We start from the raw sequence: 26,539 nt of genomic DNA on the forward strand, positions 1-26,539 counted from the left end.
AAACAACAACAACAAAAAAAACCTTCCTCTCTCAATTGTCTGTTGCCTAAGTAACAAGAAACATAAGGTAGAATTGTCAGGTGAAGCAGTATCCAAAAATCCAGGTTATATTTGCTTCACAAAACCTTTTGCTAGGCATGAATTTAAGCAAAATTCTGAACTGTTCAGGTAGCTCAGGAAAGGGGAAGAATCACAAGTGATCCAAGAGGAAAATCTTGAATGTGTCAGGGATATGAAATGGGATTTTATAGCCAAATGGCTGCTTGAGAAAGTTTCTATGAATTGAAAATATGTAAGTACAGTCATAATTATTTCCAAGACTCACAAAATCATCTCAGGCACAAATCTTTATACTGGAGGCCAACTACCCTGGAAGCAGACAGTATTTGTGCCCCAGCCAGGATTGTTTTACAGTGGCAAAACTTCTCAATGTGCTGCACTACTGAATCTGGCTGCACAGCTCCTTCACCCCACAGGGAACAACTGCCAACAGCTCCTTGGCAGCTGCGGTTTGTGCCTGTGGTACCAAAGCTGCATGGTTTCATCAGGCCCTGGGAATGCAGCTGGGAGCCTCCAAAAGTTCCCAATGTCCTTGCCTTGCCTTCCGAGCTCTGGGGACACAGCTGAGGATCTTCTACTCTGCATCTCTGGGGTAATACTTTTATTTCTGTTTAAGTTGTGACTTTGAAAAAATAAATTATATAACTGTCCTTTTTAAGGATCAACAAATTCCTCTGCATTTGGTCTGTCTGTGTTCTGCTCTTTCAGGGAGACAGGGGAGGAGAAAGGAAGACGTAGCAATTCTTTTCAGTAAAAACTTTGCAGACAAATCATTTTATGGTTTACATTAGGAAGTTGACTTTGAACATATGCTGGAGCTTGGAAATGAGTCTAATGTGATTGACAGTGACAAAAGATGATGTACTATTCAAGGAAAATTAGTGTATATTTGCTATGATGAGTGGTAAAAATATTAATGCTCAAACTTATTTCTCCTTTTAAAAGATCCTTTATTTTTTAGGCATACTTTTCTCAGTGCACTTTCAGCTGTCAGCATAGACAAAGCTGAATTTCCTAATTAATATATTCCACTTGCATCCTGTAAAAATGCAAAATTGCCTAATGAAAAATCTCCCCATTTATATTTTATTTTTGAATAGTTACAATAATAATAACAACAATAAGAAATATATTTCTTCATCTGAAATGCTGACTTTGATCTCTCTAAGATTGTGGGTAGCATGAGAGAGAAAGAAAGATGAAGCACAGCTATTGTTGAAACAAAATTTATTGTTTTCTAATAAATCTCATTTCTGTCATGTGATTTCTTTCCTACAGCTGAAAATTGCCAAAATATTTTGTATGCTATATGTTTTTTTTCTCCTTTCGTTTATATTTGTCTCTCTATAAACTTGAGACAAATAACAGATTACAGTTTTTCTTGATTATTTTTCATCCTGTTTGTGTACTGCTGAGTGGGCAATTGACTTTGTGGCACACAAAGAGTTAATTCCAGCTGCAGACTTCTCTATTTCAGGAGTCAAAGAATGATTCATCCACTGCCAGGAGCTGATATCTATCCCATCTGTGCAAATGCATAACTCAAGCAGGTCCTAATGTCCCAGGGCAAACAGGAACTTGGGACAGCAGAAAACAGCAGAAAAACTTGCTGTTAAAAAAACACCCCAGGAGACACACACTGTCTGCATGACCTGTCTTAGAGATGTAACTGTATCACACACATGGCAACTTCTAGGACAAAAGGGCCTGCTTAAAATGGCAAGAAAGGACTAGTGTGTCAGACCTGCTATTGTCCAAACCTATTTCTGCCCTATTGTTGCATTTCCAAACACATGGTGCTCAGCTTGGAAGTGGTTTCAGTTTACTGTGCCTAGATCCTGAGAGTCTGTTCTCAGAAGAGCTAGGAAAGAGTCAAAATGCAGATGGGCCTCCTGAGGTTTTGGCCAGGGTTATTTGCAAGGGGAATCCTTTGCTTCTGTATCTGTTCATTAGGATATTAGAACAGTTCTCAATCACTACTTCTGCCATGGGTGATTCATGTTATCTCAGAGCCAGCCAATCACTACTAATTGGGTGGTTCTCTTTATGTTCTTCATACCATCAACCTTGGATGTAGTTTGTCATGGAGAAGAGGACAATTTCTTTTGTAACTGGTGATTTTCTATCATATAGCTTTGGAATAATCTTTGTGTGAAACCTACCTCACCAAATGCCCCTTAATGAGCTCAGAGTGCCAGGGTGGTGTGACCTCAGTGTGCTTGTCAGCCATCTTCAGGCAGAGGCTGGTTTGCATTCAGACTAGTCTGCCTACAGAGACAGGGCTTCTTAACTGTCTGTCAGTTGTCCACATAAAATGTAGGACAGATCTGCTATGGAGTTCAACTGTCTCCTACATATGAAAGAAGAAATTGTTTAAAGGTACTATGCAAGCAACTCTCTAATTGAAAAAATTTTCAGACTGCTTTATGAGAGTGTTTAAGCATATGTCAAGCTTTACCTGCATCCAATATCATATTTAGGTCTTGTATAGTTAAGTTCTTTGGGTGTATTTCAGTATACCCAAAATAAGTCTATACTTTGGTTATGTTGATTCAAAAAAATCTGGCAATTGTTATTGGTGAAATATCAATCACAAATGAAAAACCAATAACTTTAGAGTTGCACAATGGTCCATAGAAGGCCATAACTACATCTCTGACTCACCAGAACTTCAAGAACATCAGAATATGAGTGTGTGCTCATATTCATACTCAAAAACACAGGGTATTACCACTGGGACCGAATGAAAATCTCATCTATAAGTGACAGTATTGCTAAACAAAAATCAAACAAAAAAGAAGTGGAAATGTCTGTTTCAGGGGAAACCAGCTGGTGCCTCAAAAAAAATCTTAGTATTTTTCTTCACATGCACAACAAAGCTCAGTGACAGACATCACTCTAATCCTGTATTTCCCTCTGCATGTGTCTACTGTTCACTGTATTCAGCAGAATCCACCCTCTCTCTAACGTTATACTTCCATTCTATATTTAGTTCTTATCAGTTGATTACTGGCTGTTTCTGATAACAACTCCAGGATTTATAAGATATATCAGAATTAAAGTTAAGTTTCCATCCCTTAAACATGCTATGCTGCTAAGCATGTGCTGAAATACTTGCTTAGTTTGCTTTTGTGGGACTGAGCTCTGAAAATTCCTTAGTAATGTGTTTGCAGACAAGCTCAAGGATTGTTCTGCATTTACTTCTTGACTGTTTTACTCAGATCCTCAAATGTTTAGTTGTATCAGTATTGAAGTCTCCCTCTCATTAACTAGTAATTCAGCGTAGCCCATTGTCTTTCCCTATTTCCTTTTTAATAATAGCATCAAGGCAACCCAGAAATCAGCTTATAAAGTATTGACATACTCTTACTTTGATTATACAATCAGTACAACTTTTCATCTAAAAGCAGGACTTTGTATTAGAGTCTGCCAAACACAAAACCTCTGAAATTTTCTTTAAGTAAAATATTCAAATCATTGCTTTTCTTTGATTTGTCAGTTAGGACTCTCACTGAAATACATATTCTCTGAGATTAAGGGACATGGCTGCACACAAACATCTGTAGCATCATATAGAACTTCCTTCTCCCCTTTTCCTAAGATTGTTAATTTTTCCCTATCCAGGCAACTAGAGAGCAAAAAGAACCTTCATTTTATTTAATTTTTTTTTAATACAGACTTGCTTAGCTCAGGAATCTGGTGTGAGGAGGGACACTTAACCTGTTGCTACAACTCCCTCCAGCACTGTTGAGATCTGATCCTGGGACAGTTAATTTACCATGAAGCCCCTGTGAGTGGGAAGGGAGCACCTATTGCTAACTGGAGCCAAGAGCATTTTCACATTGTGCCTGAGACTTGATGGAAAGAAAATTAGGAGAAATTGTGTGTGTCCAGGTTTGGATATCACTTGCAAGAACCAAAGCAGTTTTAAATTTTTCTGTTTTGTTATTGTTTGAAATATGAACAAGGAGAGAGAAAGGGCATTTTACAAATATTATTTCCTATTAGGTTAGACAGAGAAAGCTCCCACCAAAACACTTTCTGAGTCAGGTCCTATATATAATCACGATCAGGGAATTAGTTTTACTTTGTCAGATGAAAAGCTGTATAGACTTTGTGCTGGCCTTCTGCATAATATGAATTTCATAGGTTAGTATAAACAAACTCCTAAATCTGAGTCAGGTGTGAAACTTCAGATTTTAACAAAATTTCTAACCAGCCCTAAAAAATAATTTTGATAGTTTCCCTTGCTTAGACTCCTAAAGAAAACATTCTATTCTGCATCATTTTCAGATAGTAATATTCATTTTTCAAAATCAAGGTACCTGAACATACACAGAAGCAGAATTTGGTTTACCTTAGTTCCGTGTATTTTTTGAAAATATATTATTATCTCCAGTATATAAGATACCCAGCTCCCTTCACTTTGCCCCCTTAAAGAGAGCAGCTGTGTAACTAGCTGTGCCTAGAGCTGTACTTGTTGTAAGGTATTTGTGCACATGACAGCCTTAGCCTGCTTCCCAGAAAGAATGTTTTTCATATACCAGGGATGCAGAGATTACCAAGCAGTTCCCTTTCTGGACAGTGGGCTGATGTGGAAAATTGATTTCCAGCTGGATTCTCTCACTTCCTCTGCTCTTATATTTTGGTTTCAGAATATCAGCCCGTGTTTGAGAGTGAGCATATATAGTAGCAAGGGAAGTAAGGCATGGAGGCGAGAGGGCAGGTGGTAGGAGCTGAAATGGAAAGAATGAGGGACAGACAACCATACACATACAGTTATACAAACAGATATGCCTGATTATAGTTCACAATCTCAGAATTTTCCTACATAAAACAAGAACAAAAGGGAGACATTAATATTTTCCCCAGTTCTGTCTTCTTATATATCCTAACTGAATTTTTTATTATTTTATTTCAATTCTAATAGTAACACAAGTGAAAGCAATCCTGACTTTGAAATATTGATTAGCTCTGTGCTTCAGGTATTCAGCTGACATGATCTCTCACATCACAAGCAAGTGAATAACTGTCAAAATGCAGATGACCCAAAATATTTAACTGTTCACGTAAAACAGAACTGCTCCAGCAGAAAGAAAGAAGAAATTAGGAAGGACAAGGGCTTTGTCTTAGTGTCACACATCCTAGCACCCTTTACTAACCACTGAACTGTTCTGGGCAGCTTTTTTTCTTGATGTGAATGTGATTACATAGAGTATTTCAGTGTTCTTGAAAGAGTATTTTTTAAGGAATAAAGGTTTTTTCCAAAATCTTTTCATCAGCTTTGGTGAAGAGGATCTTCTGAATGACAGGCTAAAGAAGTAATAGAGGGGTTAGAAGGATAATCAGAACAGCATTAGCAGCTGAGCACTGAGTAATCAAAACTTGTCAATGCAAAAGATTTAGTTAGCACAGATGAAGAAGAAAGGGGATGGGGAACCGATCTAACCGAGCTAACATTTTCTGACTTGTGGCAGATTTGAGGTGTGTTAGAGTTGAGGGAAGAGAAAAATCCTGGTGGTGACTGTATAAACTGTTCAGTGAGGTGTCACTTCTCCGTCTTGTGCACTGGATAAGTAGATTCCTTTCCTTATACTTTGCCACAGAGCCAGGTGCTTACATCTCCTGGGGGAAGACGAGAACTGCAAATGCCAGCCCATGTAGAGGAGACAAGATGACTATAGGTTCCCTAGTAAGAACTGTTTAAGGTGGTTTCTAATTTCATGTGATGTTGACATTTATGTAGAGGTATGCCGGCTTAAGGACACTTTTTTGCTAATTTAATTTTCAAGCTGTTACCTACATACATAATTCCACAGCTGTGAAATTGCAAGCATTGCAATGAAAAGATTGCTCAGGTTTTTAAATCATTATTCTTATTTAAACTGTCACTATTTTTGTTCCTCTGAATTGTTTTAAATTCTTCTTGTTTTCAGTTTTATAGAATCTTGTTTAAAATCACAGATTTTTTGTATCTGTTTGTTTCTATGAATCAGAACTAGACAAAATATGACCTGTTTAATATTTTTGCATGTTACTTTCATACATTTAGTTCATACAAATTATTTTCTGTTTACTATATGAACAGTTATTATTTACATTTTTAACAGTGTTCTGTAAAAGTCAGATGAACTGCAGAGCTACATGTGGTATTTGCAGAAAACCAGAAGAGTACCAAAAAAGTCCAAAGTGAAGGAGGTACCAATTTAACGGGTTTAAAGTGGTGTCTTAATTCACTCTGAGCTGCGACTAAGTATCAAAGTGGAGAAGATCACCTAAATTTACCCTCCCCCTTAGTCAGCGGTAAGCTTCATAGGACCCTCCCCAAACCAAATAAGGCCAGGAAGAATGTGCTAAGCACCAAGTGTGCTAAGAATAAAGTTGAGCTGGGATGGATAAGGTTACTTTGAACTCTATATTTCATGTTTCCTGACATACCCCCCCAAAGAACTGCAATTATGCTTGCCAAGCTGCAGGAGCATTAAACAGCTCTTTCCCACTTCTTCTGGGTTTTGCTGCCTTTCCATGCATTCCTATCCTGTTTAGAGCTGGGCCTCTTTTACTTTTTAATTGTAGTGTGCATGGTTCATAGGATATTAGAAAAAAAATATGTTGGAGATTCACTGTGAGGCATGGCTATTTTTGTTAGAAGCTAATACTTTAGACTGAGCTTTTAGTGTTGTCTCTGGAAAGCCTTAGGTGGCTGTGGGAGGGCAGGAGACTGCAGAGGAAACAGAAAGTTCAGAGGAACACAAAAGAAGAAGGAACAGAATTACAAAAAGCAGAGGACCTCCCTCCTCCACCTTCTGCAGGTCCTGCAAGAGCCAACAACACAGAAGTATTATCTAAGCTGCCACAGTAGATCTTGACCTTTTTAACAGAGTATCTCTTATCATCATGGCCGAGATTACAGCAGAAGGTACGGTAACTATTTTCAAATATAATTAACTAAAAATGATATGTACTTTCACAGTGCAATTGAGCTAGCATGTCAATGTGATGTATTGCTCTTAGCAAATAACACTTTCAATTCAGGATAATTTCATTTTGTTTGTTGGATTGCTTTCTACTTTTCTTTCCTGGCTTTTCTTTTTCACTCCTGTAGCCTGATTTTCTACCAGTTACTGAAGCTAGATCTCTGTACAACTTGCAAAACAGTGTTAGTCTCGTTTACAGAACAACACTTTGGAGGCTTGTTAGAGTGATACAAGAAGGGGAACATCTGAATGTAAGGTGGTTCCATCCTCAAAGTTCTGCTCAGGTAAAGCTTTGGTAGGCCCTTATAGTAACAGATTTGTCAGAGCCAGAGCAGCTTAGTTCGTTGGCCCTGATTTTTCCATAAGGAGCACAGAGTATTTGTGAACAGTACAGGAAGATACTGAGGTAAAAGCTATCAAATCTGCAATGTTTTTCAGGTAAACTTCTGAAGGAGTCAGTGAAAGTTGTGCTGAAATAAGTACACCAGAGCTAGGCCTGCAAGAATAAAAGGCAATTTTATTACCCAATAAATACATATTCTAAAATATGAATATTTAAGTACTTTAATATTTCCTGACCATTCATATTTAAATAACATTTTATGTGCATAACACTATTTTATCAACCACACTCAGACAGCAGATATATTTAAAATGCAACCTTATTTAAATTTAATACTGAATATTTTAGTTGAATTTCATTCCAACCTTTTTTTTTTTTTTTTTTTCCCAGTATGGATTACTCCACTGTTTATCTGAATTTAATTATGACACTACAAAAAAACCCAACAGCTTTTAAAAAGTCTCCTGAAAGTTATTTTTATTCTGCTTGTCAAGGTTCAGAGATGTTTCAGTGTATGAAAGCTGTGCATTTCATCTTCCATTTTTCACTGTTAATATTTGTGAAGGGATCTGCATTAAGCACTGTTAGAGGGTGAGCCCTTTGTCTTCTAAAGGACTGATGTTAGGACTATATCAAATTGTGCCATCCTTGCCTGATGTCTGGTTAGCCACAGCAAGGAGACTATGTACATATGACTGTTTAATCAGCAGTTGAACAGATCTATAATTTCCTTCTGGCAGCAAATACTACCAAAACAGGTGGCTCAGCCTGACAGCTCTAATCCAAATGTTAGCACTAGTTTATTTGGATATTCTTAACCAGGTTTGTTGGAAACATTGGTTATTTTCTAGCTGCTATCAGGGAAATCTGTGAAATTATCTTTTTCTTCCAAAATGCTTGCATTAATACCCTCAGTATCAGAGAAGCAGTATGGAGTGCATCTTGCAAGGTTCTCTATTAGCAAGAGATTTAGCAAGATTTTAACACCAATATTAGTAGCAAAAATAGGATTTTTTTCAATCAATCTGGAAGTGACTTTTCAGTTATTTAGCTTATTAAATGAAGAAAATCTAAGTCCCTAAAATAAAAGTAAAACAAAGATTCTGAAAATGTTTTTCTAGTACTGCTGTAGTTTTTTTACAGGTGTTCTTTAGCTGTATTATTGTGTGTGTCTTTGTTTTTGTGTTTTTTCTGTTCAAAGCAATACACTTCAAGTGATAAGGGGCATCAGCTCCACAGTAACGTGACCTTCTCCATGACAGGCAAAGAAGCCATTTAATCAGGTTTCCCTTCAGTTCCTTTCTCTTCCCTTCTCTTCCCTTTTGTCTTTAAAACGGACTTACATTGATCGACTGATTTTTATACTTTGGATCCGTGAGATGGAAATTTTACTTATGGCAGAAAACTAAGAATTCAGCCTGGGGCTGCTGTTTCAGTGCAGGTTTTTTTTTTCTCTGGGGCTACTGCTGGAGTTCACATGACAGTCTGAGAAAGACAACTTCAGCAATATATAGTTTGTACAACTAAAAAACAAATACCTCATGCTTCACACAAGTCCTTTTTGATTTAATTTTGTTTCATAATACATCCCAGCCCATGATTTGCTGGGGTCTTTGTGACTTTATTAGGATTAGAGTACTTGCCCCTTGTAGTAGGTACTCTTAACTCCATTTTACACTGTCAGTAACACATCAACTAGACTGTGGGGCTCCTTGCTTTTTGGGGTACCACACTGACATGTCAGAGAGCATGGCAAAACAGTAATGCAGGCTTGAACACTGCCATAGCCAATGTGGCTGCTGGTTTAGAGAAATGGTTCTACCCTGGCAGAGTGATACTGTTAGTGCACATCCCAAAGTATCTTTCTATGACAGCCCATGGAAATAAAATGACCTATTCAGACACAGATACACAGGACGGGTGGAGTGCTCTTTCAGAGCAACACCATGGGAATGACAGTGAGGCTTAAGTAGCTTTAAAGTGTAGAGACCAGTAGTTACCCTGGCCTGTCTACTTGCATCACAAGCCACATGCACTGCCTATTAATTTCCACAGTTATGAATTGTTAGTTGTGGAAATACTGGTGAAGCATACACAGTGAAAGACAAAAGCAGATCTCTGAAGGCAGCAAATTATAAATGTCTTTAGAAAGTTGGCAGAACCTAGATCTTCTCTGGCTAATATTTAAGAGAAGATTCCAAAGAATTATCTTCAGCATCCTTATATTACATGTAATTGCAACCACAGAAATACAGTATTGAAATGTGGGAGTCCTTAAAACTGTATAAAAGATCTCAGTACAGATACTATGTACTCTGTCTTTGCAACACGCAGGATATAATTATTGTTGTTGCTGTTGTTGTTATTAGTATTATTGTATTATTATTACATATCAGTTGTTACTGAGTATTCTGTAATGGACAGGGACTTTTCTGTGATCCACTTAAGAGCTTACCTAGAACATCACAAGTATCTAAATATACTACTCTGTTATGTTTATGAACATGGTGATTGGACTGGACTCAACCACAGATATTCTTAGAGTTGCCACCACTGAAATAGGAATACAAAAAGCCTGGCACCACCAAGAAATGGCTTCTGCCAATGTACAGCTTAATCTGCATGTGCACAGTAGCTCCAGCAGCCACCCTATAGTTGGTCCTTTCTAGTCCAATCTACTGCAGGTCACCATTCAAGGTTGATGGTTGTCCCCTGGAACTTTATCCTCCCACGTAGCGAGGAGTGAACAGATACTCAGCTCTGCTTGCTGCAATGCACTCAAGACTGTGCACTGATCTAATCTGGGGAGGTGAGGAGAGGAGAAATACAAGGTTTCTATGCCAGCTGTTTGTCTGCCACAACTTATTTCCCCAGTGGAGCAAGAGAGAAGCAGGAGACAAACAGAAATGTGACAATGAGTCACAGTTTGGTCCTTATTTTGCTGCTGAGAGATGTGCAACTACACATTTCCCCTGTCTTGTAGCAGGCTGCAAGGAGACAGGCTAGCCCTGAGGCCACACACAGCTTGTCAGTGACAAAATCAAAATTAGCTTCTGGATTTCAGTCCTTTTCTCAGGCTATTTGGTACAAAAAGAGTGAAAATGTAAGCCATTTCAAAAGGCAGTTTTAACAAGATCTCTATACTTGAAGATTAATATACATGAAATTGATAGTGTGTGAGAAATAACACACAAGAGCCAGAGGGTAAAACCATGACTTCACAGGTCTGATGGTCAGGAGCTAACAGCAGTCTCCAAAAAAGTTAAGCGAAGTCACTCTATGGGCAAGAAGGAGATAGCTGCTTCTCATGGTAATTCATGAGTTGCTGCTAGAGGTGCTAGTTATGCTGACTGCAAAAGAGGCTGAGATGAATAAATTAGATTAGATGATCCATTTTGATTGCTGAAAGGCATGTGAGGTGTTTCCTAGCCTTCCATTAGACTTGCTGTTTAAGCATTGAGTTAGGAAATTTCTATGGAATGTGTCTGCAACAAGCGAGTTTGCAAAATAAAAAGCTGTCTTCTTCTGGCTATCAGTATTGAAAAGGAACCAGATAGTATACCTTTTGCAGTGAGGTAAGGAAAATGAAACAATTTTGGCAAAAATTTTTTGAAGGCATTATTCTGCTCTTTTTCAGAAGTACCAGGTAAAATCAACTGCCAAATTAACTGGAGAGACAAGAAGTCAGAAAAAAACAGGACTGTCTGTAAAAAACTGTTCGGGGGGGAACAAATTCTTGGTGAAATTCCTTAAAACCTGGATTCCCCTGTCCCTGTGGGCCTGGACAACTGAGCTGGTTAGTTTGGCTTCTGTCTGGGTGCTTTCTCCTAGCCCATTAAGGCAAGAAAGTGTGAGGCCAAATTTGTTACCCAGAGTTTTAGGTTTAAGAATGTGTGAACAACGTTACTCAAAACTGGTATGGTATCTATGCATGTTCAGTTGGTACAGAGAAACTCTAATATATCACACCTTAGGTAGTCCCTTAGAAAGTCAGCTAGCTATGGACAGTCTTTAAAGCTCTCAGAGGTTTTAGCTAAAATGTCGTATTGCTGGTCCATGATGGGCTAAAATTGTGAATGTGTGCAGTTAGTTCTTGTTCACTTGTGTGCAAACAGCTGAACTATAGGCTTGATCATTTATTCAATTTATTAAAAGAACCTTATGCTCATAAGTGTTTGGAACATACTTTAAGGTTACTTATGTAATGAGAAATATGTTTAAAAGCCTAGAAGCATTTTCAAGTTATTAGGGGGATCATTTCCTACTGATTTAAAAATGAAATCTGTGTAACTACTTAGATCCTCAGAAATCCCAATCTACATGTTCAGGTACCTAATCCTAAAAAAATATCTACTATATAAATATTTTTGGTACTTTTACCTAGTGCCTACAATATAAATACTGAATAAGGGATGGACTCATGCTGCTTTACTGCTCTTCTGTGGAAAGCAGAAAGTGTTTTAGTTTAAAATGTTTCATAACGCAGGTCTGGCTTCAGTCCAGGGCACACTGAGGATAGAGAAACCAGAGTTGCCCTCTTCGAGGCAGGTCAGCTGCTTATGGAAACAGACAAGCTTTCCTTTTCTTTCTGATGCTGAAATCTCCTGGTTTCTGTTCTGTTTAAGAAGAATGCTCTAGTGGACAGAGTTAATTTTAACAGCTTCAACTGTATTTAAAGTAGTATAAGGTGGATTAATTGAAACAAAAAGGATTGAAAAACCTTTTATATCACCAATTTTAATAATTATTTAAATCAGCAAAAAGAACCTGGATTTCAAAACAGCAATTTCAGTATTTTTTTGCATGTCTTCTATAATTCTTTTCCCCCAAAAATGGAAAACACTGATTCCTGTTGGCTGATTACTAATAGGGTGACTGAATACAGCCTTTCTCACTAAATTTGTGCCTTTTACTCTTAGAGAGAAAGATAACCTAAATATCTGTCTGTGAAACAATTACGTAGTTCAGGAGCCAGTTATCCAGATTCTTAGTTTTTACAGGTTTTTGGAGTTTTTTTAATGATAGACAATGGCAAATGGTGCATTATTTTTTTTACTAGATAGTTATTTCATTTTTATTTGTGTTGTCTGTCAAGCTTCATTAGAATGGAAATTGGAATTAACTTAAAATGGCACAAAGCCAGCATTTAAAATTTTTTTGTGTACTGTGGATGTAATGGATGTATAGAGCAAGTCAATTTTAAATATAACTTGTTTTGATAAGTTAAGTGATTTATTAAACAAATATAATGCTATTTATAATTTAAATGTAGGCCACTGCATCCTACAAGGGTATATAGCTGGTAAAGCTAGTTTCTTTAATGTAATTTTTTTCAAAGACTAGAAAAGGAAAACAGCAGCAGAGGTACCAGATGACAACGCCAACAAAACTTGTCTACGTTCTGTCTTTTTCTTCATAGCCTCTGATACATTTTTGCTCTGTAATAGTTTTCCTTTTTCTCTTCTCCTCCCTCTTCCAAGATCTGGTAGACAAAACTCCACGCAATACGCAGGAGATGTAAGTCTAGTTCCTTCTCTAAATACAAAACATAGTCAGAAGAACATGACCAAGCACAGAGTAAGCAGCTGCATTATTCTTCAGGCTCATTAGATTTTGAAGAAAAGAGCTGAGCTAACAAAAAAGATCATGTAATGTACAGGAAGATAAACAAAAAAGTGGCAGAAGATACTATTTTATTTCTTTTTCATCCCAAACTGTTTCATATGCTCATATCATGGTCAGTGCTGGGCTTTGCCCTTAGAAATCAGAATGAAAAAGCTGTGGCTTAAAGTCCTGAATAAGCCTCACTTGAGTCCTGTGCATGATTTGGGCTTTTTTTAGAATCAGTTCCAGAGCACAGTATGAACCTGCCTCTGGCCTAAAAGTTCTACTTAGTGTCATGCAAAGGCATTTACCATAAGAAAGGAAAATATAAAATGCCAGGCACAGAAAAACTTTCTCACTGGAGAAGTCTCTATCTTCAAAGATAGTTTTAAAAAATCTTTTACAAATATGTAATGAGTAAAGACCTGCTACTCCCTGTACATGCTGATGTTCTTACAACTTCAAAAGTATCTCTGTACCTTTGCCTGGAGTCAAATTGTCAAAGGCACAATGAATCTAAGCCTCTGTAGCCTCCTTTGGTATGCAAATGAACTAAATTTTTCCTATATTCCATTATGTAGATTTAAGTTGTGGTTCTCTATGCATGTCAGGAAGGCTAAATCTTGTTTCAGTCTCTGCTAAGAGGTTATTCACAGTTGACACAATTACCATAAATACAGTTTTCTGGGAACTCTTTTACTGTTTTTAGAGGCATAATTTAATATGTCTATTCAAATGTTAAGATCCTCATTTTTCTTTGACCTTTTTTTCCTAAAAGAGGTAGAACCTTAATTTTGACTTCAGGTCCCCATATGTAACTTCTACAGAATTAGTACAGGTGCATATATGATGCAGGATACAATATAACATCCCAAAGAGGTGGTATCACATGGACATGATACAACTCAAGCTATATACCTTTTATAGTTTTATAATCCTAATATTTAAACTGTAATAATAACATTAATTTAGTATCATTTTAATTGTGTTTTTATTATTTTTTATTTTATTTTATTAAGGGAAAACCTCAAACCCTTTTCTTCCTAGAGATTTTGTTGCATCACCATTAATGATGGGATTAAAAAATGTGATCTTTCCACATATCCAAAGTTAGAATTACTCCTTTAAATATTTATTGTTGTTTTGTTTTGCTTTGGTTTTTTACCAGTATTATTGTCATTATTACACTAGTCATAGCAAAAAGTCTGTGACAGAGGTTGAATGTGAACCCTGTCTGCCTGGGACAGCTACATGAGCAGATGACTTACTACATCTTATCCCTCGGAGCAGTCTCACTACAAACTTTGCTTTTAATTTGCGTCACAACATGTAAAGTCAATGGAGATGTTATTTTGGTGCTAGAGATTGAATTCTGAGGATACAAGGTTTTCTCCTGCTACAAAAATGGAGGGCTCAAAAAGTTTTTGTTTGTTGGTTTGTTTTTAATCCGTAAATATATTCTATAAAATACCAATTTAGTAAGAGGCATGTCAATGCAAAACTAAATGCAAGTATCTTTTATACAGCAATAGTAGCCCTGTTATCAGACACCCAAGCAAAATTAACCCATGTAACATATATTTACCTTGAAATGCATCTCTTGTTCTAGACATCATAATTTTTCATTGATTACATAAAATCCACCTGAAATGCTCTGGAGAATGTAATATTTGACTCTGCTGTTAGTAAACCAGGTGAAGTGAAGAATTTCCACAACAGTAACAGCCAAAACTCTTATTTCCCAACCTACTCTCTCATTCCTTCCCCTCCAGAAATGAGTGGAGCAGGGCCCTCTGCCCAAAGGCAAACCTCCAAGCCTACTCCATTTATCACAAGTGAGAAATCCATAGATTTTGTAATGCAACTTTATTATATCTTGCCTGCAAGTTGCTATTGAATGTGATGTTTCCAGTGATTTGTTGTTGTTTTCTTTTAGTGATTTATACAAAGCTCATGTCAGAAAGATCACAAGGGAAACTTCTCTAGGTGGCTGTTATTCTGGAAAGAAGGGAACTTAGTAAATTTGGAAATGATGAAGAAAACAGCTACCTATATGTGAGAATGCAATTCAGGAAAGCATTTTTGCTTTGCAAGGTTAGCTAGAAATATTGATGAGGCTTCAACACACACCTAAAATTAAAACTAATTGAGAATTATATGTGCATATGTAGATATTAGTGCATGGGGTGGGGGCAATGTGCAATTTTGCCCAAGTTAATGAATTAGGATAATTTCAACTTTACAGCGAAAACAATGACGAGGACTAGTTTTTTATCTTAAAACCTAATTAGTGGAAAGTTTATTTTGAGAATATATTTGCATTGTTTAATATGTTGCCCAGTATAGGCTAATGAACTTCACACTGTGAAGTGCTAAAGGCAGTTTCACAAAAGAGGTGCAAACAACTAAGTTAGTTTTACAACACAGTTACTATCCACTCTTCGATGTGTCATGCTATACATCTACAGAGTTTGCCAGAACTACAAAATGGCACTGGATCTTCTTATTTTAATTATTTATTTACTGTAGAAATGCCCAGGGGTCAGAACTGCATTGGACTGCTTCTTGTAGTAAGCAACAGTTTCTACACTACAATCTTACAGTCATTTCAACTTGTAGATTTTTTGCTTTCCTTAGTATTTTCGCTAATAAAATTCTCTTGGTAATAATGTTAAGCTTTACTGCTCTAAGTACATACCAAACTATACAACATTCTAAAAGCTAACACTGAAATTCTTTGCCATATTTTTAGTGCTTAACTATGCTGTTTAAGTACATAAACCCTGTGTTACATTCTCTGCTGGATGACTTTTTTTTTTCTTTAAAAATGTGAGTAACCCAAACAAGAAGAAAAGAGATTACTCTCCGCTCTGTCTGAGACAGCCAGATCTGGTGGGCTTCAGGACCTATGATCTGCCTCACTGCCCCCCAACAGGGCCATTTGCAGTGGGATGCCTCTCTTCCCAGTGCTGCATGGCTGTAGGGGTCCCATATGCCCAGGTGAAGGGAGGAGGGCAGCTGAGCTCGTGCTCCCATAGGCACACACCTCTCCAGTCCACCCTCATTCCTCCCTTTGGTCCTCCCCCTAATCATCCATCTATTCAACTCTTAGTTCTACACTCTCAAAACTCTGCTACTCCAAGGAGGACAAGCAAGCAATAGTACTTCTTGGTTCTTGTACTTGCGGTGATTTTGAATCTGTTCTTGAGTCTCAGAAACTTTCATGTTCAGAAGAATTTTTCAACATGGCAGAAACGGATCTTTAGATAAAGATGGCTGGAGAGCAGTCCTGAGGAGAAGGACTTGGGGGTGATAAATGAGAAGTTCAACATGAGCCACCAGTGTGTGCTCGCAGCCCAGAGAGCCAAATGCATCCTGGGCTACGTCAAAAGAAGTGTGGCCAGCAGGGCCAGGGAGGTGATTCTGCCCTCTGCTCTGCTCTGGTGAGACCCCACCTGGAGTACTGTGTACAGCTTTGGAGCCCTCAGCACGGGAAAGACATGGAGCTGTTGCAGAGGGTCTAGAGAAGGGCCACCAAGATGATCAAAGGCCTGGAGCACCTCTGCTATGAAGACAAGATGAGAAAGTTGGGGCTGTTCAGCCTGGAGAAGAGAAGGCTCTGAGGAGACCTTATAGCGGCCTTCCAGTACTTGAAAGGGGCCTACAGGAAAGCTGGGGAGGGGCTTTTCACCAGTGAATGTAGTGATCAGACAAGGGGCAATGGTTTTAAACTGAGAGATGGGAGATTCAGGTTAGATATTAGGAAGAAATTCTTCACTATAAGGGTGGTGAGGAGCTGGAATGGGTTGCCCAGGGAGGTTGTTGATGTCCCATTCCTGTAGATTTTTAAGGCCAGGTTGATTGAGGTGTTGTGCAACCTAATCTAGTGGTAGGGGTCCCTACTCATGGCAGGGGGGTTGGAAATTGAGGATCTTTAAGGTCCCTCCCAGCCTTAATGATTCTATGATTCTAGAAGTTTGTCTTTATTCAGTTTTAACAATAAGATTAGTGACCCTGGAATATAGGTGCCCAATTTTAAAACTCGACGTATCTTTCCAGGCCTAAGACCCAAGATTTCTGTCATAGCATGACCTTTCCTTAAATATTGCAAATATCTTACAGAATTTCAACTAACTCATCTCCATTTTTCTCTCTCTGTTTCTGAGCTGCTCTAAGAGATGTTGAGTGAAACATCAAGTTGTAGCCATCAATTCCCTGTGTCTGCAAACTCAGGCACTTTCCTCTGTATTTTTCCATTAAGCTGTTTACATTTTCTTGACATTTCTCAAACTTGAACACAATTTTAACTTCCTGGTGTTCCTTCCTTCTATGAAAATGCCACAGTAAACAGACATGGACTGCACCTTCTCTTGACAATAAATGTTCATTGGTTGCGTTGGAGCAATTCCAGTGTCAACAGTATTCCACAGGAGGAGATAGCTGTATTCCAGGTGAAATTACATAACTAGCAACAAATACCACCTTATAATGCTGTTATGTGTATATTTTCTAGCCCAGAAATCTCATTTTCAGCCAGTTCCACATATCCCTGTTTCTCCCTTCTTCCCACCCTGCACTACTCATTTTCTCAGGTATCTGGTAAGCAGCCTGTAGTTCATTATGTAGTATGGAGGTCAATCTGTAATCTGAAAAAAAACCAAACAACAAACACAGATTTTTTTTTTTTTGTTGGTTTATTTTTTTTGTTTGTTCTGGTGGTGTGTTTTTTTTTGTTGGTGTTTTTTGTTGTTGTTGTTTTTTGTCACAAGGATAGGTAGCATCACAAACAAAAATGTGTAAAATGTGCTAAAATAATAGAGTGTTTACAAAATTCAGTGAAGTCCTGGTTGTGTAACATGTTCCTTTTCCTCCTCTCATTTCCTGTGTTTGAAAATAAGTGATACCAAAGGTAGGTACATTCTCTTTTAAAGTTTGCTACTCTTTTAGAGTGTGCTTTATATAAATATATGAGATACAACATGAATACACTTTAAAATAGACTATTCTAAGTATGCTGCAGAGAAGTGGAGGTGTTAAACTCTTCAGGCTTAGTGCACTTCATGAACTGCACCCTGACCTAAAGCCTGTGATTTTGCAGAATCATATGGCAAACTTCAGAAATGTCAGTGTACTTCTGAAAACATTTTTTATTATAATAGTTGTCTCAATATTTTCCTCACTAAATCAACTCATATCAGCTGTCCCTAAGGAATATACAATTGAAAACAACCGTACCACAGATTCACTGGTTCAGGTTAGTCTGAATAAAAACTCGCTTTTATAGGATACATTCTCTACATTCATATTCTTGAAGACATAATTCTACATTTTCTTTTCCTCAGTCCTATTTTAAATTCCATTTTTTGTGTTGACTGTAAACTCTTACATTCATGGACTCATTGAATATGTCAAATCAATACCTTTGGAATCACTCTTATTGCTATGACTACCAATAAGGATTGTTCCTCGTTAGTATTTAAGTTTTTTGTTGAGAATTATTTCACTTTGTCTAATTGAATAATTCTAGGTCTTCAAAAAGTAGATGCACTAACTTATGTCTTTAATTAAAGATGTCTACATGTAGTTTGCTAAATCTCTGAATTTTGTCTTGGAAAAGATTCTCTTGTTTTCAGCTAGTTGGGACTTTGTATCTATGTTTGCTTTCAATCTTTCTTCTTTTATGCCTTTCATTATTTTAATTGGAAGAATAAAACTTTTCTGCTACATTAAATGTAGAATTATCACCTTTTATTCTCACAGTGATTGGAGAGAATGTTTTCAATGGACTTGAATAAAACTAGAACTACAGTATTGTCTCATCATCTGAAAAAGAGAAGCCTATGTTCTATGTGAAAGAGCATGTAATTTTAGTCCTTAATTATCAGTTAATTAGTTGCTGATTTAATTTTGGTTACAGAAATATTTCATTTGTTTTGTCTTTCCAACTTGCTTAGATGATAGGGCAGTGAAGTGGGAAGATAAGGAAATCATAAATTATTCTTCATTGATTCTATAACAAACATTTCCTAAACAGTTTTTGAACATAGGTATAAATAATACGAACTTCCCAACACAAAGACTATTAATTTTCTGCAGATCACTTGTAAACATAACATTTTAATGTCTTGCTCATTTCCAAAGGTATCATCTGAATTTATTCTGTATAAAAGTTACCTGCCCAGATTTCCACTATATGAAGCTGCAAGTGTTTCAGCACTCAAACTCTTTTTAATCTACACTTCTTCCTTCAGAGAAGTAGCTCCTGGCAAAAGGTGATATGAATTGAAGTGTCAGCTGGAACAGAACTACACTGCACATGATACAAACCCTGGCAATATTTTTCCATGACAAGTAGACCTTACACTTTCTTATACTGGCAGATTTGTTATCAATATTTTCAGCACTTAATCACAGGAATGGTGACTTTAACAAATCCTTGTTATAATGGTTTTCCAAGTCCATTGTGTACAGATTTGCTAGGGAATAGCACCTTCTGAGGAATGAATACCCAAGGGACTCTGTCAGTTTGCAGACTGAGTATTTCTGGAAATATAGGTAAGAAAATCTAACTAGCACCTGCCCGTTTGGTGACAAAAAAAAAGTTCCAGCTGACTCCCACAACAGGTATCTAATTAACATCCCTTAGAAGCTGACAATACCACTCCTGCCCTGATCAGCAGAATCAGCAGGAATAAACTGTTGATCTAGCTTTGGAAACAGGCTCAGCTGAAATAAGACTGATGTCTTATTTAAGTCTTACTTGTCTAGTTAGATGGTGCAAAAAATTAATTCTCAATGGTGGAAGAACCCTAAAGGCACTTTAGCTTTTCTCCACTTACTTGTTAAAAGTATCCTCCCCACGCAGGTCCTGGGGAGCACACGGGAAACTGTCCAGTGCGTAGGTAAGAGTTCTTGCAGAACATTGTCCTATACAGTTTCTTTTGCACTTCTTTTGTGGCATCTGGCCTAAGGTTTAAATAAAGCACTATTTTCAACAAAAATGCCAAGAAAGTTATAGCAAGTGTAGTACATGGCCTACTTCTATTACGTATTGTGAATATTATTCATTATTAGCAATTCAATTATTTTACATGCACTTTATGTTATTCTTATCTTCTACCATAATACTTTAATAGCACTCGGTATTGTACTTTTTGGGGGATGAATTGTGTTAGTGAATGAAAGATTATCAGGTATGTGGCCATAAGAATATAGCCAATGTAAGCTGTCAGGCTGACATATTGACTTTAATGTAAATGTTCATCTTCAATAAATGTGAAAGTATGCAATTTTATTTATAAGCACTTATCTAATTACAGCCGAAGCTGCAGTGTATTGATATTATAGAAAAGGAAATTAATAAAGAAAAGTTGGATGATTACTAGGCCTTTGGCCAGAATATGAAAGCTGGTAAAATCTTGCAAAGATGTATACAGAATAACTAAATAACTCTTGAAAGCTTTCTTAAAAATTTAGAAAGCACTGTCATCTTCTACATCTGCAGAGGACATCTCTATCTCTTTTCATTATACTGCCAAAGTTATGAATTCAGACTGCTGTATTAACATTAAAGAAACTTCAGAGAATTTATTGAAATTTTCCTTAAATGAAAAAATAGCAGTGGCTTGGGTATTCTTAAAATCCAAGATGGAAAGATTTCAAGAACATTTATACACATGCTGAATGTGTATAAATGCCTTGAAAAGATGAGCAAAGACAATGAGTAGCTGCACTCAAGTGAAGCCTGAGATGTATTTAACTTAAACATTACACTACGTAAAGGTGCAATGAACCAGAAGTTAGAATAGGAGACCTGGGTTCAGCTCTGTCTCCTGCCAGATGTCCAGTATAGCTTTTACTCTTCACTTAATTGCTCCATCGCTTCCTTTCCTTTGAATTAAAATAATATGGCCTTACCTCGGAGTGTAAGCTGGAAGGAAGATAAATGTTAGAAGACTAGGGGCAAATAAATCCATATTTGAAGATCTACACAAATACCTAGAACAGAACTGCACATTTTTAATATGACTTGAGACTATGTGAAGGTTTAATAAATAGAGAAACATTGTGCTTATATGGACATGGTTGAGCATCACCAGAAGATTTGTGAATACAGCACAGGCAGTTTGGAAAGCAACACCAGGCTGAAAAATGTCCTCTCAGCTGCTGCCTCTGTTTCATTGATACGGAACAAAAAGGTTTTTCTGTTGAATGAAAAAGAGTGGGAAGAAATCAGGACAAATATGCATAAATACCCTTTTCAGGTGTTAAGGTGAAACTTCAGGCAGATGTATGCAACTTTGCTCTTCTCATTTCCTATCACCATAAGAATCAGGGAGTGAAGGACAAAAGGCAGTTTTGGAGTTGTTCAGCCTGGAGAAGAGAAGGCTCTGGGGCCTTCTGAAGGGGTTCTTCTGGAGGGCCTGGGGCCTCTTATAGCTGCCTTCCAGTACTTAAAGGGAACCTACAGGAATGCTGAGGAGGGACTTTTCATAAGGGCATATAGTGATAGGACAAGGGGCAAAGGCTTTAAACTGGAAAAGGTTGATTTAGGTTAGAATTTAGGAGTAAATTCTCCACTATGATGGTGGTGAGAGACTGGGAAGAGGTCGTCCAGTGAGGTTGTGAATACCTCATCCCTGGAATTGTTAAAGGTCAGATTGGACAGGGCTTTGAGCAACCTGGTCTAGCAGGAGGTGTCCCTGGCCATGGCAGGGTGGTTAGAACTAGATGATCTTTAAGGTTCCTTCTAACCCAAACAATTCTATGATTCTATGATTTAAGGTTGGAGCAAGATGGCAGGAGCATTATCAAGATCCTGCAAGCATCTGTTGTGCATACAGGGCACTCAGGCTGAGTGGAAACTTTGCAGCACCTGCTGTTACTGTGGGCTAGGGATATTTGAGCTCCTACTCTATGGATCTGCAATTACGGAGAATGTGGGAAGGTGTTACAGTTTGTGAATGAGCACTGAATGGTTTTTCCATGACTTTGTGCATGTTTACAGCAGATGCTGAAGATTATTTGATTAAGAATCCATGGAGGAAATAAAGAAATTATCATTCCAACCAAGTCAAAATTTTCCCCTGATGTAGATCACTTTATGTTCCAGTTAGCAATAACAACACGGAGGGGTCACCTCTAGATGGAGGCTTTCTTTCCAACACAGAATAAAATCTTAAACTGCACTGAGGCAAGACTTTAACATTATAAAAGCTTTTATACCATTAAAAAAGTAGAAAGATTTTCCTCTGTTCAAAGATGTATCACTGAAATTTGAGGGCTGCTTTGCTGACATCTGCTTAAATATTAATCTTCCATGACCAAATAAGGTGGAACTTTATTTTGTCTCAGTGTCTAATATTTTAACACAGATGAAGGAACTGAGAGAGGCTATGAACTTCAGTAAGATTTACATTCCAAAAATGTCTTTTTGGTCAGTTGAGGTCTTGATTATTTTATCTCACCTACTCTGCAGAGATCTGAAGAGGTGTGATAGAAGAATTTAAATTGCAAGTCAAACTCCTGCCCCTTAAAATAGATAAGGAGGGTTTGGGACCTGATTTCCAGATGACAGAAGTGAGAGTCCCTAAACCAATCTGTAGCCTTTGTGCTGTCAAGCAGCTCTTCTGGGTTTGTTTGGTCAGAATGTGGTAGCATGAAAATTAGCAATATTAGAATTCCTCTGCACTTAACTGTGGATACAAGACAGACTCCCTAGTAGTCTAATTTGTTGTTAATTTACCTGTGGATGAAAGTCAGGTATTGCTAACAATTTCTAGTATCTGATCATGACCTTGTTCTATTAACAGGTGTTGATTTATTTGGTCTTGCAGGAGAAAGGATACAGGGAATGGATATGATTACTGAAGTGATTTTGTTTTTTCTTAAGGTAGTCCTTGAGGAATCCCAAATCTTCTTGGGTTTTCCTTCTTTTCAGTGTATAGATGAGGTGCCATAAAATATCTGCAAAGGGAAAAAAGGAGAAAAGAAAACAAGTTACCTAATACTCTGTAACTCTGTACCTGTACATGAACAGTATGTAGTGGTCTTTTCTCATCAATTTCAATTGACATGTTTTCCAAAAGTTGGCCAGGGTGTAATATTGAATAAAATAGATTGAGACACTGCTAAGTGATGGTTGCAGGTTCAGGAATGACTGTGAGTAAGGTAGGACACAGTGACTTTTTCTTACTTGGTCAAAGATTTTCCTACTTAGAATGGGTCTCAATAGTCTCAAAAACATTCAGTTTACTCCAGGTTACTTAATACTCATTTGAAACAAAGTTTTCCTCTAAAATGTATCTGGCATAAGTTTCTATTAAAGGAATCTTTGTAAGATAGTGAAAAGATTTCCCAGCTCCTGAGAATCTCAGAACACATTTTAGATGACAGATGTATTGTGCATATGTACCCTCAACAAAGATCAACTGTTCTCACTGCAGCAGCATATCCTATGTGTTTCAGCTGCTTGTAGAGATCACACCTATTTCCAAATAAAAAACAGAGATTAATAATATTAATTTAGTCCATCAAGGTTGAACTTCAACTTCAGATTGCATTTTTTGAATCAGTATCCCAAAAAGAAAATTATAAAAAACACCCAGAACCCTTACCTAAACACTGAATTCTATTCCTCTGTGTGAGTTCAAGAGCCCCTCTCATGCTCTAAAACTGGAGGATTATTTTCCAAAGGATTCTTTCAGATCAAAAAAGAATAAAAGAAAACAAAACCAAAAACCTTCAGAGAAACCATTTTTTTCACGACTGTCACTGCTTCCTAGAATTTTTTTGTTATGGGAACACACACCGAATACAGATAGTATATCAAAATGCATATTTATAGCCCTGTATGTTTCAAAGCCAGCTTCAGAAAATCTTGTTTCCCTAGTATTTTAGATGCCTATGTAGTGGACTTGCCTGTAGCTATTCGTTACGTGTGCAGACGGAGTGCTTTCATACTTATTAGAAAACAGGTGCCTGACAGAAGACGGATCTTGCTTCATCTGCTCCTGTTTAGTGTAGCTAACTATCATCTCTTGTGAAACTGGTTAGACTATCTTGCAAGCCACATAACAGTTTTCTTCAGTACATCTCATTCAGTTTTCTCTTTCCCAGACAGCATGACCTGTAATACTGTTTTGTAGTAAATTGTCATTTACTAGAGTGACATATCAGTGATATAAATGAGTGACTTGCTGCAAGCATTGCTTTTGGTTTTCCCCTTTTGTCAGATGAGGAATTTTGTCTCTATATTTTTAGCAAAGTATTTGTGTGTATATAAATATATGTGTGTCTATATATAGACAGATACTGCATAATTCTTATTATAGCAATTTCTGTATTCATAGAATGATAGAATGGTTAAGATTGGAAGGGACCTTAAACATCATTGGGTTCCAACTCCCCTGCTATGAGCAGGGACACTATACCAGTCTGTACAAAGCCACATCCAACCTGGCCTTAAACACCTCCAGGAAGGGGGCATCCACAAGTTCCCCAGGCAACATATTCCAGTGCTTTATAACCCTCACAGTGAAGAATTTCTTCCTAATATCTAACCTAAATCTTCCCTCTTTCAGTTTAAAGCCACTATGCCTTGTCCTATCACTACACTCTATGGTAAAAATCCCCTCCCCAGCCTTCCTGTAGGCCCTCTTCGGATACTGGAAGGCCGTTATAAGATCTCCCTGGTGCCTTCTCTTCTCCAGGCTGAATAGCCCCTACTCGGTCAGCCTGTCTTCATAGCAGAGGTGCTCCAGCCCTTTGATCATCTTTGTGGCTTTTCGCTGGACCTTCTCCAACAGTTTCATGTCTTTCCTGTGCTTAGAGCTCCAGAGCTGTACACAGTACTCTAGTTGTCGTCTCAACAGAGCAGAATAGAGGGGCAGAATAATCTCCCTTGCCCTGCTGGCGAGGATGCAGTTGACTCTTTGCGCTGCGAGCTCTCTAGCTCAGGTCTCTTGAATATGACTTTTGCATATATACATTCAAACTATATGTGTAGTGATCTCCATATTGAGTGCTGTAGGAACTGTATAGCTCCATATGGAAGACTTGGCAGACTTGTGATGCGAGATACTGTAAGTTGTAGGGAATTTGTCAAATTATTGCTAGAACTACTTTCCTCTTCAGAGTCTGTAGATATTAGTCCATTAAGACATATAAAGTTGTTCTTACCTCCGCTGACAGTTTAGGTTAGAATCAATGAAATAAACCAAATAATCTTACAAATAATTTCTAGATACACTTATTTGAGACAGAATGATAGTTCCACCGTTTGAAGCAAAGATCTGGAATTGTCTTTAAAGAGTTTCTTTATACCGGTACACTTGTCCTCAGTGGCTACAGGTATTTGTAACCTACTGTTTATCTTAGTGACTTTCAATATTTATTATATCTATCACTATTTTACAGATGGGGGCAGATTTATTTTCTTTTTTCTGTAACACAAAAAAAAGGTAAATGTTTCTCTCTAATTCTCTCTGAAGGGTTCAGGATGTGTAGAGTTGAGTTTCTGAAAACAAATAACAAGGAGAATGCATACAGTGCTCTTGCTTCAGAAGGTTTCATGCTGTTTAAAGATAAATGGCAACCGTTTTCCTCCAACCTTCATTTTGACGTTTTAAAAGATAAGATGTACCTCTCAGCTTATATCAATTCACGAGTATTTCTAAATATCTCTTTGGCATCTCTTTCTGAAATGTCAGTTCTCTAAGATGAACAGGAAGGTAAAACTTCTTTTTTACTGTTTTAGAGCACCAATTTGTTTCACAAGAAGGGAAGGTATTACTATGTAGTAATACAAAACTTCAGGCATGGAACCAAAGAAAAAATTGATTTTTCAGGAGAGGGGTGCTGATAGTTTAGGATTGAGTGTTTGGAATTCAGTTACATTTTTATCTCGTTTGCATACTGAAAAGCTGAAAATGAAACACTGGATTTTTGAACAAATCAACATTTCTAAAAGAAAATGTAAAAAATATATCAAACTGAAGAGTCACTTCAAAGAGAAAAAATTCAAATGTTCAACTTCCAAATCAGGAAGAAGTGAAGTCTACTGCCTTTTGGAAAGGGAGCAGCTCAGTATCCCTTTGCCATGCTTGCTGCTGGTTTAAAGTGCAGCAAATGACAATTTTTCTTGTTCTTATCAACTCTACTTCCTGCACTTTTGATTTTATGGAAGTAATTTATTCTGTGTTTATTATTGTTAACCCCTGTGGCCTAATAAGTTCTCAAGAAATTGATACACAAAGTGATACAGCTGAACGTAAAATGATCTATAACATTTTCCAATATGACTTGCTATCTTTTAAATCTGGTCCTTAGGGCTTCCCTTACTTTTCTTTCCAAAGTCATTTCAGGTATGAATTATTGCAGAGAGTTTTTCATTACAATCAATCATATAAGAGTATTTCAGCAGACTCAACAACACAGATCTTCTAACTAATAACTAACCCCTAATCCCTTCTGCGTCTGTTGTGCTTGAATAATCAGAATAATGTAAAAGCTCTTTGAAATACATATGCATATAGGAAACAAGCACAGAGAGACA

The 26,539-nt window shown here is 37.3% G+C and overlaps 1 protein-coding gene across 17 annotated transcripts in view; it reads left to right on the forward strand.

Moving 5' to 3' along the window:
* The first annotated feature begins 590 nt into the window (after positions 1-590).
* Positions 591-26,539, forward strand: part of TRDN (triadin) — a 239,479-nt gene continuing 213,530 nt past the window's right edge. For 16 of the 17 annotated variants that reach the window (XM_051616102.1, XM_051616086.1, XM_051616087.1 and 13 more), the window contains exon 1: positions 6,513-6,979. In XM_051616102.1, the coding sequence (XP_051472062.1) occupies positions 6,958-6,979 (22 nt within the window). In that variant the 5' untranslated portion in view covers positions 6,513-6,957. Of the gene's footprint in view, positions 653-6,512; positions 6,980-26,539 lie in introns of those variants that run through there. The other variant, XM_051616090.1, reaches the window with a different exon arrangement.

This window comes from Apus apus, chromosome 3, assembly GCF_020740795.1.
Source record: "Apus apus isolate bApuApu2 chromosome 3, bApuApu2.pri.cur, whole genome shotgun sequence".
Lineage (NCBI taxonomy): Eukaryota > Metazoa > Chordata > Aves > Apodiformes > Apodidae > Apus > Apus apus.